The following is a 15,958-nucleotide window of genomic DNA, read 5'->3' on the forward strand; positions in this document are numbered from 1 at the left end:
AAGAATGGAACCCTGAACCACGAACTATAAAATTAGATACATTTAAGTGTTTTTCAAGCCACATCTCCATAACCCTTTGCCACCCTTTACTTTTAGGTTGTGTGGGAGGTGGAATTTCTACAAATGGTCCAAAAGCTCAAGGCCCAAATGCCTGCAATCCGTGACCCCCACGACTGTGTTATGCCTACAGCACAGTCGACTTCAAAAGGGGAGATGATAGAGGTGGGACTAATCAAGTGAGCCTTGGAAAGTGACAATTTTCTCCACCTGGTGGCAGAGAGGACGGCAAAAGGAGGCATCAGGGAGGTTCTAAGCATGAAAAGGATTGCACACACCATTGCTGGCTTGAAGATGGAACAGCCAAGTGATGAGAAATGTATGTGGCCTGTAGAAGGTTAGACTGGTCCCCAGATGACAGCCAGCAAGAAAATGGGGACCTCAGAACTCTAGCCACAAGGAACTGGATTCTGTCAACAACTGAAGAAGCGTTGAAGCAGCTAAGAGTTCGGTTGGTTGACACCTTGGTTTTGGCCTGTGAGGCCCTAAGTAGGGAAGCCAGCTGAGCCCATGTGGATTTCTTTTTTGTTAATTTTTAAATTAATTTTATTCAAGTATAGTTGATTTACAGTGTTCTGTTAATTACTGCTAAACAGCAAAGTGATTCAGTTATACATATATATACACTTTTTCATATTCTTTTCCATTATGATTCATCATAGGATACTGAATATAGTTCCCTGTGCTATACAGTAGGACCTTGTTTTTTATCCATTCTATACATGATAGTTTGCATCTGCTAATCCCAAACTCCCAATCCCTCCCTCCCCCACCTACCCCTTGGCAACCACAATTCTGTTCTCTATGTCTGTGAGTCTGTTTCTGTTTTGTAGATAAGCCCATTTGTGTCATGTTTTAGATTCCATGTGGAGTTAATGACTGACTGAACTGTGAGATGATAAATGGGTGTTGATTTGAGCTGCTAGCTTTGTGGTCATGTGTTATGCAGCAACAGAAAACGAATGCACCTTGGTAATTTGCTGATTGGATTCTACAGCTTTCTTTTTTTTTGTTGTGGTTCATAATCCACTGAGTTGATATGCTGTGTGGCCTCAGGTGTATTACTTGTCCTTTTTGAGCCTATAAAACCTGCCTCACTGAGTTTTTATGCAGGTTAAATGGGACCCACGTAAAGTGTTTACTGCAGACCCTGGTGCTCCGCAGGATCTCAGTCAAGCTCCTTCTCTGCATGTGTATTTTCACAGTTCCCATCATCCCCCTATACACAGAGCTTCCTGCGTATCACTGCACAGGGCCAGGGATGCTGTAGGTGCTCAATACATGTGCACTGGGTCTATACACAAACAATACTCACATTGTATTTATGTGTTGGAGAATGAACATATTAAAAATGTATACAAAGAAGTCCCTGTTTTCAAGCTGCCCAAGTTTGTAGGCGAGAATTATGTACACCAAACACAGCAATATACGATCCCATTCATGCTACTAGGTACCAACTGCCAGGCCACAGCACCCTTCCACTGCTCCAAGAGGAGGAGTGATTCTGCAAGTGGACATAAGCAGGTGCAGAGAAGTTTTCAGTGATTAAGGGCTGGAGGGAGGCGTGGTTTGGGTGGAGGGCAGGGTGCCTGAGTGGGGTACGATAGAAGGTGGAACTCATGCATTAAGCTGGGGACAGACTGCATTTCATGCCAACAGGTTTGGGCTTCTTCCTTCTGGCTCTGGGGAGCTTTCAGAGCGTTTCTGGCAGAGTAACCTGATCAGATTTGTATATGAGAAAGGAAACACTGGTGTGGGATGGAGGGACCGCATAGGATGGATTGCAGATGAAGAGACTGGCAGAACCGAAACAGGCCGCTAATTTAGCGATATTCTTTAACGCTCAAGAAAAATACACACAAATCTACTGAAGCCCACTATTCACAGTGAGGTCCTGCGATTCTAACACTTAGTATAATATCCTTTATAAAAAGGAATGTGCCTGCCCTGATGGACAGCAAAGCAAGGACTTCCTGTACGGGGAGGCACGGTGCCGGCTAGCTACCGCCCGAGCTGGTGAGCTCTGGAAGGGTGGAAGCGGGGAAGGCAGGCGTTTGGACCCCATAGATTACAACTAGTCTGGATTTTGGCAGAAACCGGGCTGGAACAGCACCTTCCTAGGGCTGACTGGGGGTGAGGGTGTTGGATTCCCTGCTAACTGGGAAAGTTCCAGGAGTTCAGAGGAAGGATGAAAAGATACTTACTTCTGAAGTAACACTTGGAATTCCTCTTCTCATAGAAACAATGTTATAAATAGGTTCCATGGCTGGTCTCTGGAATGAACAACAGCAAGTCTGAAATCCAGTCCATTTGTAACTTTATTATTATATTGCCTTCTGTATATTTTACTAACAACCAGATTTTGGGAACAGGACCTGTTTGTAAAATGGAGATTCTCTGTGGTTAAGAGTTTATAATCATGCTAGGTAACCTGCTATCAATTCAAGGTTGTCTTGAGAATTCCATGTGTTGCTGCAGAGAACTAGATCAGGAGCTATTGGCTAAGGATAATGGCTTGGAAACATTTCTATTTGAAAATGAATCACAGTTTCTGTTTTTACTAGAATAGAACTTTATTTGTGGCATCAAGATTTTAAAAAATGGTTTTATATTTTAAAGTATGCAATAAATTTTGATACATTAATCTTGATATCTTTTTCCCATATGAGAAGATTTTAAAAAACAATGTCAAGTGGCTTATAATCCAAACGAGTTGTTTAACTTGATAATTCTCTGGAATAATTTCAGCATTATAAATAAAAAATGAAAAGAAGTAACCATTTAAATTAGGATGAAATGCATTTGTAGCACAATTTTATGCCTGTTAAAATTTGATTACAGAGAAAATAATAGGCTAAAATTATGTGCTTATAACTCTAAAAAAACCCCGACGTCCTTGCTTTACGTAAATGACCCTATTTTACTTCCAGCCGTAGAATGCATTTGAGAAACTTTGCTATCTGGGATGAGGGGCTGTGTGGCTCGATACAGGTTCCTTTTGGACCATCAGTGCACACCTGGGAGATGATGGTCTGTGGCTGGGGGCTGGTGGGAGTGTCTGCTCTCTTTAACTCCCTGTTTTAGCTGAGTCACAGAATCATCCACGTGAATGAATTGGACGAAAAGCAAGCTTTATATTTTCTCAAGCTCTGATATCTGCTGTATTTCACAGAAGCGAGATTTAAACAATCATGTGGTAAAATCTTGTTTTAACAAAAATAGTTTTCACATTCAGTTCTACATAATGAGAACATTCCAAAATGCATTGGCCCATAGTAATATTCCTTTGCTCATGTGGAGAAAATGAATTCTGATGGTAAGATCCATGTACAGATAAACATGCATATGTATATCTGTATATATTCAATATCAGAGATGTTTCTACTTCCTTGTCTGTCAGCAGTCATTTTATTTTTAAATGAAGAGATTTTTCTTTGGGAGTGTAGTTCGTGTTCACACCTGATTTGACAAAATCTGATGGTCAGCGCAAAGCACCTTCTGATCGTATGATACTTTACAAAGCATCTTTCTGGAATTTACAATAATCTTACATGACAATGAGAGTGTGCATGATTATTTTCCTTTGACAGGTGAAGAACCAGGAGCCCGGAGAGGTGAAGTATGCTGCTTCAGTTTAAACATTTGGTAAGCGATAAAATTAGGGCTACACCTGGTGGTCTCCCCTGAATGCTAGTTAGCAAGGTGAAGATAAGACACAGGATACATAGATCTGTGAATTACTCTCCCTAAGCTGAGCTGCTGATGTGCTGTTTGGAAAGTGGTTTTGCTTCTGTCACATGGGACATCCCTACCAGGTGCTGAACGGTACCCATCGTGTTAGACCCCAACAAACTTTAACCAAGAGCCAGATGCACTTTTTACAACTCTCAGAGTATGCATATATATATATATGTATGTATTTAAGAAGATTAATAACATATATTTACAATTACCCCTAAATCACGAAGATACCATATTGAGAAATAGCTTTATCTTTTTGCAAGAGCATTTTCTATATAATCATTCCAATGTAGGTATAAAATATATAAATACAGTCTTGGCACACTTATCTTTGCAGGGGCACTGGAACACTTTCCCTTTTGCCTTCTTCTGCTCACCCCGACTGACTTTTGATTGTTTGAAAATTCCTTTACACATCTCTAAATTCCTTGAGGATGGGGACTCAGCTAGATTTCTTTGAAGCTGAGGACTCTCACCCCAGGGCCTAGACAGAGCTATGCACATCGCAGGCATTCAGTAAACCTTCACTGAATACATGCACAGGATTTTTATGTACTTCAGTTTGGTTAAAGTCGGAGTCTATCTGTAGCATTTTGCCTAAAGAGTTTTGGATTTATAGCAAAACATTTTCATAGTAAACAGGTTTTTAAAAAAGCATAAGAAATGTGGTAATTTAATACAAATTATGCCTTATAACTATTCTTTGGTTATTTTTAACAAATTATTTGGTTTTTTGATTAAACTGAAATACTAAAAATATAAAAATGCAACTGCAGAGATTAGCTTAATCTGTAAACATAATAAACCCTGTAAACATATATTTACTACATAATTGTTCAACTGTAAAGAATGACTAGTAAAGGCAAGTATTATACATTTAACTTAGTTCTTCAAGGCTTATTTAGGAATACTGCTTTGTCAAGCTTTAGTTTGAAGAAGGAATTCTTTTAACTAAACTAACACAGTAAAGAGTGATGACTCTACCAATGAGCCATAAGGATATACAGGCAAGAGGGAGGCGTTAATACCTTAACCCTTCGCAAATTTGAATTTGCTTCACGTCTTAGGAACCACCTTGCTTAGTAAAACCGCATATTAACAAAAGCCAAATGCTTTTTAAAATGAAGAAGTAAACAGCTTTTTGCAAGTGAATCAGTTGACTAAAAATATAGGTAACATACTTTCTAAGAGTTTTCCAAAAATCTGGGCAGTAATGTGCAGTAGGCAGGTCTACAAAAGAATAACTAGCTGCAGGCAGCACTGACTATATTGTAGTGTACTCAATATTGAAGTTTTTTCCCCCAATTTCAGTTTCCTTCTCAAAAAGCATCAAACTTTTCACACGTGACACTTATCACAAATATTTCACAGTTATAATTTCAGTAGTTTAAGAAACTGCCTGGCAAATACTGTAAAAGAGGTAAATGTCAAGGACAACACTCACGATTTCAGGCACACAGGACTTTTATACTAGAGGGTGAACTCAAGATAGAACAAAACAACTGCGTAAAAGCAACACCTTATATAAGTGAATGAAATAATGGAAAAGTTGTCATACTATTTCTTCTAATTCTTTGACATGATTTTCTCCAATATCTGGGAAGCATCAATGGCCAAGGGTTAGTAGTTCCCTGGAAAATTTTAAGTCAAGATTTTGCTTATAAAAGAGCGGCAGTAAAACACCATAGATGGTTACTTGTAATCTAATCGACGCCATCAAAACCCTGAGTGTTCTCAATGGCCATCTGAAGTTTATCCCATAATTCTTCAAAGGACTCATACGGTGGCAAGTCCAAGCGATTAAAGCTGAAAGAACAGAGAGGGGCTGGTTATTGCAGACACTGACAAAGCGAGTTCCCAGGGCAAACTGTTCATGGTGCAGCTATGCGTGCTACGTTTCAACCACACGAAAAGACCTTTTCTCCTCAGGGAGAAGGAATGTTTAGGATTGGACTCTAGGTGTGGACTCTCCCCACGAATTCTTGGTGGTGACCTCTCACCTCTACCCTGATCTCCAAACGTCTGGGCTCCTGTCATTGGAACCTTCAAAATGGAATGTTCTAGTCCTTCTTGGGATGGATCATCATTCATGTGATGGAAGCAAGATACGGTCAACAGTTTACCTTTTTTTTTGGCTGTACCGTGTGGCATCTGGGATCTTAGTTCCCTGTCCAGGGATCGAACCCGTGCCCCCTACAGTGGAAGCACCGAATCTTAACAACTGGACCGCCAGGGATGTCCCCGGGTCAAAAGTTTAGATGGGTCTCTCCAGTGTTCAGCTGCCTGGTCTTCAGGCCTGCCCAGTAAAGAAACAGCTGTTCCTGGGTTGGTGTGGCTGATTCCCGGCCCTCCTCCTCTCCTCTCCCCCCTCCCCCTCCATATCTGCCACCAACACAGCACAGAGGGAACTAGACCTTCCGTACCCAGACTGTAAGAGGACCTTCTGTCCCTGAGGACTTGTTCTCTAGGGTCAGAGAAACTGCTTACCACGTATGAGCTCTTGGCAGCTTCTCTGGGGTGCCCCACTGCTCAACTGTAAATGACTGTGGTCCGTTTGAGCCTACAAGGAAGAAGAGTTGCTTTGGTTTCAATTTGTCTTACAGGAATTTCTGGGCATTTCACAACTCGCTTTTGCTAATGTAGAACTTAAACACACAGAGGACATCTAGTTGCTTTAAACTCAGAAGAAATAATGTTGTCCTGGGCCTGATGACTTTACTGTCCAGCCATGAAATGAGGTCTCCTCTTCTATCAGTGCATCTGGGACCACAGTATCCCTCTGCCCTGGGGCAGGGGGTGGGGGTTGTGTGTCTGACGGGGCTTTTGCTGTTTCCTAGCCCTGCATTTCCATATACCACCTCTGTCATAGGTACACAGAAAATGTGTGTTTTTGAGTCCCACTGAAAACAGCCTTTTCTGATTATTTTTTCTCCATTGCTTTATTTTTTTTGCAGTGAGATTATATAATGAAAGATGCAAAAATAACCTGAAATTCCACCATTAAATCTGAGTAAACATCCTATCATGAATCTTTTTGTGCATGTGCATCTATATAGGATTTTATGTGCATGGGATCATGTTATACCTGCTACATTTTCCTCTTACTATGGACATTCTTAGAAACTTTTTTTTTCCTTTGGAGTTTTCGCTTAGCTCTTCCTTCTCCAATTCTCAAATTCCTCCAACCTCCCAGGTCATCAATGCTGACAACATGATGAGACACCTTCCATACTTCTCTGATGTCTTAGACTCATATCCAAATATGTGTGTGTGAGGATAATTGTCAGAAGCAGCACTAAAAATACCTAAATTTTCCATATTACTCTTTTCTCAAAAAGCATTGCTTTTCACACATCATCCATCACAATTATCCATACAGGTAAAATTTCAGTACTTTTGTCATTGTGTTTTCCATAGCATGGAATCATATTTCCTTTCCTCTTGATTCTCTCACCTAAACAATCCATCTGGAAAACTTCCTGTAAGTCAACCAATATCAATGTAACATACTTTTGCGTGGAAGTTCGCACTTGGCTTCCCGAGGCACCCCTTTCCCCTTCGCGAGTAAAGCCTGGGTACAGAATGTCACCATCCTTTGCCTGATCTCACCAAACAAGCCTTCTGACAGGTCTCCCATCATCTAGCTTTCTCCTGGCTTCAGTCCATCTTCTCCAGGATGACCCAGGATCTTGGTGCTCTGGCCAGGTGTCAGGCCTGAGCCTCTGAGGTGGGAGAGCTGAGTTCAGGACATTGGTCCACAAGAGACCTCCCAGCCCCTCGTAATATCAGTTGGCGAGAGCTCTCCCAGAGATCTCTATCTCAACGCTAAGACCCAGCTCCCCTGAACAACCAGCAAGCTACAGTGCTGGACACCCCATGTCAAACAACTAGCAAGACAGGAACACAACCCCACCCATTACCAGAGAGGCTGCCTAAAATCATAATAAGTTCACAGACACCCCAAAACACACCACTGGATGTGGTCCTGCCCACCAGAAAGACAAGATCCAGCCTCAACCATCAGAACACAGGCACCAGTCCCCTCCACCAGGAAGCCTACACAACCCACTGAACCAACATACCCACTGATGTCAGACACCAAAAACAACGGGAACTATGAACCTGCAGCCTGTGAACCCCAAACACAGTAAGTTAAGCAAAATGAGAAGACAGAGAAATACACAGCAGATGAAGGAGCAAGGTAAAAACCTAACAGACCAAACAAATGAAGAGGAAATAGGCATCTACCCAAAAAAGAATTCAGAGTAATGAAAGTAAAGATGATCCAAAATCTTGGGAATAGAATAGAGAAAATATAAGAAACGTTTAACAAGGACCTAGAAGAACTAAAGAGCAAACAAACAATTATGAACAACACAATAAATGAAATGAAAAATTCTCTAGAAGGAATCAATAGCAGAATAACTGAGGTAGAAGAAAGGATAAGTGACCTGAAAGATAAAATAGTGGAAATAACTACCGCAGAGCAGAATAAAGAAAAAAGAATGAAAAGAATTGAGGACAGTCTCAGAGACCTCTGGGACAACATTAAACGCACCAACATTTGAAATACAGGGGTCACAGAAGAAGAAGAGAAAAAGAAAGGGACTGAGAAAGTATTGGAAGAGATTATAGTTGAGAACATTGCTAATATGGGAAAGGAAATAGTCAAGTCCAGGAAGCGCAGAGAGTCCCATACAAGATAAATCCAAGGAGAAACATGCCAAGACACATATTAATCAAACTATTAAAACTTAAACACAAAGAAAACATATTAAAAGCAGCAAGGGAAAAGCAACAAATAATATACAGGGGAATCCCCATAAGGTTCAGAGCTGATCCTTCAGCAGAAACTCTGCAAGCCAGAAGGGTGTGGCAGGACATATTTAAAGTGATGAAAGGGAAAAGCCTACAACCAAGATTACTCTACCCAGCAAGGATCTCATTCAGATTCGATGGAGAAATTAAAACCTTTACAGACAAGCAAAAGCTAAGAGAATTCAGCACTACAACAAATGCTAAAGGAACTTCTCTAGGCAGGAAACACAAGAGAAGGAAAAGACTACAATAACAAACCCAAAACAATTAAGAAAATGGTAATAGGAACATACATATCAATAATTCCCTTAAATGTAAATGGATTAAATGCTCCAACCAAAAGACAAAGACTGGCTGAATGGATACAAAAACAAGACCCGTATACATGCTGCCTACAAAAGACCCACTTCAGACCTATGGACATGTACAGACTGACAGTGAGGGGACGGAAAAAAAGATATTCCATGCAAATGGAAATAAAAAGAAAGCTGAAGTAGCAATTCTCATATCAGACAGAATAGACTTTAAAATAAAGACTATTACAAGAGACAAAGAAGGACACTACATAATGATCAAGGGATCAATCCAAGAAGATAATATAACAATTGTAAATATTTATGCACCCAACATAGGAGCACCTCAATACATAGGGCAAATGCTAACAACCATAAAAGGGGAAATTGACAGTAACACAATAAATGTAGGGGACTTTAACACCCCACTTTCACCAATGGACAGATGATCCAAAATGAAAATAAATAAGGAAACACAAGCTTCAAATGACACATTAAACAAGATGGACTTAATTGATATTTATAGGACATCCCACCCCAAAACAACAGAATACACTTTCTTCTCAAGCACTCATGGAATATTCTTCAGGATAGATCATATCTTGGGTCACAAATCAAGCCTTGGTAAATTTAAGAAAATTGAAATTGTATCAAATATCTTTTCCGACCACAACACTATAGGACTAGATATCAATTACAGGAAAAAAATGGTAAAAAATACAAATACATGGAGACTAATCGATACTCTACTAAATAACCAAGAGATCACTGAAGAAATAAAAAAATCTATAAACAAATGACAATGAAAACATGACGACCCAAAACCTATGGGATGCAGCAAAAGCAGTTCTAAGAGGGCAGTTTAGAGCAATACAATCCTACCTCAAGAAACAAGAAAAATCTCAAATAAACAACCTAACCTTACACCTAAAGCAGTTAGAGAAAGAAGAACAAAAAAACCCCCAAAGTTAGAAGAAGGAAAGAAATCATAAAGACCAGATCAGAAATAAATGAAAAAGAAATGAAGGAAACAATAGCAAAGATCAATAAAACTAAAAGCTGGTTCTTTGAGAAGATAAACAAAATTGACACAGAATTAGAAATGAAAGAGGAGAAGTAACAACTGACACTGCAGAAATACAAAGGATCATGGGAGATTACAACAAGCAAGTATATGCCAATAAAATGCACAACCTGGAAGAAATTGGCAAATTTTTAGAAAAGCACAACCTTTTGAGACTGAACCAGGAAGAAATAGAAACAGACCAATCACAAGCACTGAAATTGAAACTGTGATTAAAAATTTTCCAACAAACAAAAGCCCAGGACCAGAGGGCTTCACAGGTGAATTCTATCAAACATTTAGAGAAGAGCTAACACCCATCCTTCTCAAACTCTTACAAAAAATTGCAGAGGAAGGAACACTCCCAAACTCATTCTATGAGCCCACCGTCTCCCTGACACCAAAACCAGACAAAGATACTCAAAAAAAGAAAATTACAGACCAGTATCACTGATGAATATAGATGCAAAAATCCTCAACAAAATACTAGCAAACAGAATCCAACAACACATTAAAAGTTGATACACCATGATCAAGTGGGGTTTATCCCAGGGATGCAAGGACTTTTCCATATATGCAAATCAATCAGTGTGATACATCATAATAACAAATCGAAGGATAAAAACAATATGATCATCTCAATAGATGCAGAGAAAGCTTTTGAAAAATTCAACACCGATTTATGATAAAAACTCTCCAGAAAGTGGGCATAGAGGGAACCTACCTACCTCAACATGATAAAGGCCATATATGACAAACCCACAGCAAACATCATTCATTTTCAGTGAAAAACTGAAAGCATTTCCTCTAAGATCAGGAACAAGACAAGGATGTCCACTCTTGCCACTATTATTCGACATAGTTTTGGAAGTCCTAGCCACGGCAATAAGAGGAGAAAAAGAAATAAAAGGAATACAAATTGAAAAAGAAGAAGTGAAACTGTCACTGTTTGCAGATGACATGATACTATACATAGAGAATCCTAAAGATGCCACCAGAAAACTACTAGAGCTAATCAATGAATTTGGTAAAGTTGCAGGATACAAAATTAATGCACAGAAATCTCTTGCATTCCTATACACCAATGATGAAAAATCTGAAAGAGAAATTAAGGAAACAGTCCCATTTACCACTGCAACAAAAAGAATAAAATACCTAGGAATAAACCTACCTAAGGAGACAAAAGACCTGTACGCAGAAAACTATAAGACACTGATGAAAGAAATTAAAGATGATAAAAACAGATGGTGAGATATACCATGTTCTTGGATGGGAAGAGTCAACATTGTGAAAATGACTCTACTACCCAAAGCAATGTACAAATTCAGTGCAATCTCTATCAAACTACCAATGGCATTTTTCAGAGAACTAGAACAAAAAATTTCACAATCTGTATTGAAACACAAAAGACCCGGAATAGCCAAAGCAATCCTGAGAAAGAAAACAGAGCTGGAGGAATTAGGCTCCCTGACTTCAGACTATACTACAAAGCTACAGTAATCAAGACCATATGGTACTGACACAAAAACAGAAATATAGATCAATGGAGCAGGATAGAAAGTCCAGAGATAAACCCACACACATATGGTCACCTTATCTTTCATAAAGGAGGCAAGAGTATACAACGGAGAAAAGACAGCCTCTTCAATAAGTGGTGCTGGGAAAACTGGACAGCTACATGTAAAAGAATGAAATTAGAACACTCCCTAACACCATACACAATAATAAACTCAAAATGGATTAAAGACCTAAATTTAAGGCCAGACACTATAAAACTCTTAGAGGAAAACATAGGTAGAACACTCTATGACATAAATCACAGCAAGATCCTTTTTGACCCACCTCCTAGGGAAAAGGAAATAAAAACAAAAATAAACAAATGGGACCTAATGAAACTTAAAAGTTTTTGCACAGGAAAGGAAACCATAAACAAGATGAAAAGACAACCCTCAGAATGGGAGAAAATATTTGCAAATGAAGCAACTGACAAAGAATTAATCTCCAAAATATACAAGCAGCTCATGCAGCTCAATATCAAAAAAACAAACAACCCAATCCAAAAATGGGCAGAAGACCTAAATAGACATTTCTCCGGAGAAGATATACAGATTGCCAACAAACACATGAAAGGATGCTCAACATCACTAATCATTACAGAAATGCAAATCAAAACTACAATGAGGTATCACCTCACACTGGTCAGAATGGCCATCATCAAAAAGTCTACAAACAATAAATGCTGGAGAGGGTGTGGAAAAAAGGGAACCCCCTTGCACTGTTGGTGGGAATATAAATTGATACAGCTACTATGGAGAACAGTATGGAAGTTCCTTAAAAAACTAAAAATAGAACTACCATATGACCCAGCAATCCCACTACTGGGCATTTACCCTGAGAAAACCATAATTCAAAAAGAGTCATGGGCTTCCCTGGTGGCGCAGTGGTTGAGAGTCCGCCTGCCGATGCAGGGGACACGGGTTTGTGCCCCGGCCCGGGAAGATTCCCACATGCCGCGGAGCGGCTGGGACCGTGAGCCATGGCCGCTGAGACTGCACATCCGGAGCCTGTGCTCTGCAATGGAAGGAGCCACAGCAGTGAGGGGCCCGCGTACCGCAAAAACAAACAAACAAAAACAAGAGTCATGTACCACAATGTTCAATGCAGCACTATTTACAATAGCCATGACACGGAAACAACCTAAGTGTCCATCAACAGATGAATGGATAAAGAAGATGTGGCACATATATACAATGGAATATTACTCAGCTATAAAAAGAAACGAAATTGATTTATTTGTAGTGAGGTGGATGGACCTAGAGTCTATCATACAGAGTGAAGTAAGTCAGAAAGAGGAAAACAAATACTGTATGCTAACACATATACATGGAATCTAAAAAAAAAAAAAAAAGGTTCTGAAGAACCTAGGGGCAGGACAGGAATAAAACTGCAGACGTAGAGAATGGACTTGAGGACACAGGGAAGGGGAAGGGTAAGCTGGGACGAAGTGAGAGAGTGGCATGGACATATATACACTACCAAATGTAAAATAGATAGGTAGTGGGAAGCAGCCGCACAGCACAGGGAGATCAGCTCAGTGCTCTGTGACCACCTAGAGGGGTGGGATAGGGAGGGTGGGAGGGAGACGCAAAAGGGAGGGGATATGGGGATATATGTATACATATAGCTGATTCACTTTGTGATACAGCAGAAATTAACACACCATTATAAAGGAATTATACTCCAATAAAGATGTTAAAAAAAATGTAACATACTTTTTATTGGCTAGATAATACTGCACTGCAATATTAACATTCTGAAGCAACTTCTACTTCTTTTGTAAACCCTTAAGAATTTGAATTTATAGTCTAGCACTAATAACTCTGGACCTGTGTGTGGGATATCTCCCCCAAATTCCAAAAAATTCATTATATCAGTGGACGGCTGTAGGCCTGGGCTGCATAAAAGAGGGCACTGGATCTAGAGATGGAAGGGGTGTTTGCCCTGCTTAACTGGATTTGTCTTTCCAATGAGCACACTGGTGAGCAGCAAAGCTCTTGTCTCAGCCTTCCTACTGGGAGTGGTTACTCTAGGTGGAGAAGTGGCAGCTGCTTGACAGGTTCTGCAAACAGATATAAATGAAGCTTAACAAGGAAACCAGGTTGACCAAGGAGGGGACAGTAGGGCTCCAATCTTGGCTCTACTTTCTCTGAAAGATTTGTTCTTCTTGGTATCTTTAAAAGCAAGTAAATGTCATTCCAATAAACAGAACATTTAACTTCATTTAGTCCGTTCTTTCCCCCAAATGTACTCTACTACGATACTCTGTGTTTTGTTGTACGCTTATTAACACCCTGTGGAACTTTACACACTGCCTGCCCTAAACCATCACACTACAGGCAATGCTTTTTCTGCAATGGAATGCAGGGTGGGAATCAAATTTAAAATTCAAGAACGGGAAGTAACTTGAGTCATTTCATGTTTGCAGTTTTCTCCTTTGCTATCTGATTAGAAGGTGTACATCTATTTTGACCTACTTCAGTGTATCGAATTATAATCATTTTAAAATCTTAATTTTTAAAATTAAGCTAAATATTTGTATAAATGATAGAAGCCTGAAGACTAGTCAGCCATGAAAAAGACAACTGCCATAAGCTCCATCTTTTAATGATCGATGGAAATCCTTACCATACAGTTCAGCAAATCCATTCATAGGCACACGGGATGTGCCAGTGACAAACTGAAGTAATCGTATTCTTTTTTCTGAGTCCATCATTAAAACAGCCTGCAAAAGATAAAAGCAGCACTTAGGAACATCACTGGGAAAAAACGGTAACAAAACTATCCTGAAAAATATGCTATCAGAAGTTAGTTAGAGCATTAATGATCACTTATGAAATTTGCATGTTTCTTTTAGTTCAAGTTGTGCTTATGGGTGGTTCACAAAGTTCTTGAAACTTCATTTCCAAGGCTACATGGTAACTCTTTAGAATGGGATTATAGCCCAATAAAGTGACAACATTTCCTCTCAGATGTGACTCACGGCTTTTAAAAAATTGTTATTTACTGGTATTATTGAGTAGCATACACATTTCTGTACAAGATGGAAAATCACATTCCAAGGAGCCATGCAGGAGTCCCAGAGAATACACTGCAGGTTAGTACAAGTTCCCTTGAAGAGTCCCAACTTTAGTAAGGAATCAAGTGCTTATCTCAGCTGTCACTGCCGCTTACTACATGCTGCACATTTTACGTATCTAAAAATATGCATGGAGGTTGGAACCATATTCCAGAAGGTAAACGTATACAGTACAACATCAAAGATAATTTTGGCAGGGCTATATATATTTTTTGTCGTATCCCTATGTGATCCACTAGTATAGTTAAATATGACTGAATCTACTGAAGAGTAATTTATGAAAATAGAAGCTTTCCATTACCTTCCAAAACCACTGGATGACTTGATGATTTACACTGTAGCCATTTTTGTACTTTGTGTGTTCTCTCCAGTCATTCACATCGACATCTCCCAAGCCACACATCAGAAGCTACGTAATAAGAAATGTCAAACTGTTGACATGAAAAATAATGGGAACAAAAGTTCTGTTTTAAGATATGAACAATATTTCTTACCTCTAGTTCATTTTCATCAAAAATTTTGATGAGATCCTGTGGTATCAGTTCAAAAAATCCCTAGTAGAAAGAATATATTTAAAATCCTGGTCAGTGGGGTCAATGGACAATCCCATACTTCGTCTTCTTCCACTATACATTCATGGGCTCTTAACTGACATTTCAGTGTTGGCAAGAAAGGATACATGTCTGTTCTCTCACTGATTCCTCAAAGTGGCCATTTTAAAACTTCCCCACAATTTTTAAGCCTCCTCCTCCTCCATGTCACCCCTTCTTTACAGCAGATAATTTCTACTTGAGAGAGAAAATAGAGGCAATTCTGCAGGATGGAATTCCCTCAACCTTCTGCATCCCCACATACCAACCAGCACCAACATCCACGAGGGCCTCCTCCCCACTGCTGTGGAGAGAGGGACCACTTCCTCTCTGTGCTTCATCTGTTTCCTCAAGGATGTCATCACTAAACCTTTATTAGCTCACTCTTGATGCATCTAAATTTGTTCAAGCCTTATCTACCTTAAAAACAAAACAAGAAAGCAAGCCCCTCTTTCTGCTCTCCACACTCTGGACAGTGTTACTATGCATTTCCAAATCCCCTCGCTCACCCCCATCTATCCCTCAACCACTGCAATCTGACCTCTTCATCAATGCTTCCCTGAAGGTGTCCTGGAGAAACTCAAAGACAGCTCTGCAGCTACATCTACTACATGCTTTTTAGTTCCCTATCTTATTTGACTTCTCTGCACTACGCTATTGTTGACAACACCTTTGTTCTTGAAACTCTGCTGTTGTTGATGGTTTTCCTCCTATGTCTGTCTGCCTTTGCTGACTTCCTTTGATGTCTCCGTTTCTCCTG

At 39.7% G+C, this 15,958-nt stretch overlaps 1 protein-coding gene across 3 annotated transcripts in view; it reads right to left on the reverse strand.

The window, feature by feature from the left end:
• Nucleotides 1-5,244: 5,244 nt before the first annotated feature.
• NEDD4 (NEDD4 E3 ubiquitin protein ligase) overlaps nt 5,245-15,958 on the reverse strand; it is a 156,653-nt gene continuing 145,939 nt past the window's right edge. For all 3 annotated transcript variants that reach the window (XM_067747668.1, XM_067747663.1, XM_067747661.1), the window contains 5 exons: nt 15,103-15,162; nt 14,910-15,017; nt 14,158-14,254; nt 6,286-6,358; nt 5,245-5,604 (listed from right to left, as the gene is read on the reverse strand). In XM_067747668.1, coding sequence (XP_067603769.1) covers nt 5,502-5,604; nt 6,286-6,358; nt 14,158-14,254; nt 14,910-15,017; nt 15,103-15,162 — 441 coding nt within the window. In that variant the 3' untranslated portion in view covers nt 5,245-5,501. The remainder of the gene's footprint in view (nt 5,605-6,285; nt 6,359-14,157; nt 14,255-14,909; nt 15,018-15,102; nt 15,163-15,958) is intronic.

The sequence above is a fragment of the Pseudorca crassidens genome, chromosome 1 (genome assembly GCF_039906515.1).
Source record: "Pseudorca crassidens isolate mPseCra1 chromosome 1, mPseCra1.hap1, whole genome shotgun sequence".
Classification (NCBI taxonomy): Eukaryota; Metazoa; Chordata; class Mammalia; order Artiodactyla; family Delphinidae; genus Pseudorca; species Pseudorca crassidens.